Here is a 1,354-nt window from a genome sequence, read left to right as displayed (position 1 = left end):
CAGTCGGAATGGATGTGCAAACTGTCTAAGATGGTCGTACAAATTGCACCATACACCTGTCCTAGAGAAATCTCCTGTGAAACAACTTGCACACTTGGACATTTCACATTGAGAGATTGCGCACAACGTTGCAGCTTAACTAATAGATGTGGTGAAGAGTTACAGGGACAGTTGCTGCATGTGTCCACAGCTATATATGCAACATTGTGGCTACAGACGAGTAAACTGAGAATCCATTTGTCCTTTTTCAGGCACAGACATTTCAGTGGGTGAAGAGGTGGCCATTAAGTTGGAATGTGTGAAGACCAAACACCCCCAGCTCCACATCGAGAGCAAGATCTACAAGATGATGCAAGGAGGAGGTGAGTTCAATTTCCATCTTTCTATGTCATCAGCCCCACCTCACCGTCCTCATTACTTTGATCTACTTTTTTTTCCTGCTATCTTCTTCATTGTTTGTTCTCTATTTTGCCTTCAGCTTGGTGAAATACATCACCATGAGGTGTTCTCCAGACATTTTTGTGTTCTTCCCATTGTAATTGCGTTTACTTCTATGTTTTTGCAGTGGGCATTCCAACCATAAAGTGGTGTGGAGCAGAAGGAGACTACAACGTGATGGTGATGGAGCTGCTGGGGCCCAGTCTGGAGGATCTCTTCAACTTCTGCTCTCGCAAGTTCAGCCTGAAGACAGTCCTGCTGCTCGCTGATCAGATGGTGAGACCGCCTACTATTTTCACACACACACACGCACACACACCTTATGATGCAAAGCCTCCTTTCAGGTTGCATCACACTTTCCAGCACTCATCCAGGGCATCTGAAAATGAGAGCAGACCGGGCTTCAGTGTTTATTTGGTCCCGTCATTGAGACATATGGGCAGTTCACTTGCTACTAGAATATCAGATATTTTTCTGGTATATCATTTTTTTCCATTTCGATTAATCAGAAGAGATAGAAGCCTTTTTCTAGTATTGAGTTTATCCTAAAGAAGGCGATTCCTTGGATATATTTCAGGAAAAAGATTGCTGATAGATCTTTGCAGCAACGAGATATACATTTTTGTGGTTTAGTTATTTAATAAATAATGACTGCACTTATATAGTGCTTTTCTACCTCAATGTTTGCAATGTAATGGCCTCTCATTCACACACAAATTGGAAAGGAGGGGATAAAATAGCCAACCCTGTGTTAATTGTCCACAGACAAAAATAATTGAATAATAATAATAATAATAAATTATATTTCTATAGCACTTTTCTTGAACCCAAAGACGCTTTACATTTGGGAGGGAGGGTAAACAAACAAAAGAAACAAAGACACAAAACAGAAAAGCAGTCAGGAGGAAGTTGGTTG

The 1,354-nt window shown here is 41.1% G+C and overlaps 1 protein-coding gene across 5 annotated transcripts in view; it reads left to right on the top strand.

Annotated features, from left to right (window-relative positions):
* Positions 1 to 223: 223 nt before the first annotated feature.
* Positions 224 to 1,354, top strand: part of csnk1db (casein kinase 1, delta b) — a 13,269-nt gene continuing 12,138 nt past the window's right edge. For 3 of the 5 annotated variants that reach the window (XR_800323.1, XM_010792088.1, XM_010792090.1), the window contains exons 1-2: positions 225 to 362; positions 566 to 714. Coding sequence is in view for 3 of the 5 variants with exons in the window: in XM_010792088.1 (XP_010790390.1) it covers positions 347 to 362; positions 566 to 714 (165 nt within the window). In the remaining 2 variants the exon portion in view is untranslated. Of the gene's footprint in view, positions 363 to 565; positions 715 to 1,354 lie in introns of all 5 variants that reach the window. The other 2 variants (XR_800322.1, XM_010792089.1) reach the window with 1 other exon arrangement.

This window comes from Notothenia coriiceps, unplaced genomic scaffold (assembly GCF_000735185.1).
Source record: "Notothenia coriiceps isolate Sejong01 unplaced genomic scaffold, NC01 NC01_scaffold00036303, whole genome shotgun sequence".
Taxonomy (NCBI): domain Eukaryota; kingdom Metazoa; phylum Chordata; class Actinopteri; order Perciformes; family Nototheniidae; genus Notothenia; species Notothenia coriiceps.
This window is presented reverse-complemented; position numbering and strand designations above follow the sequence as displayed.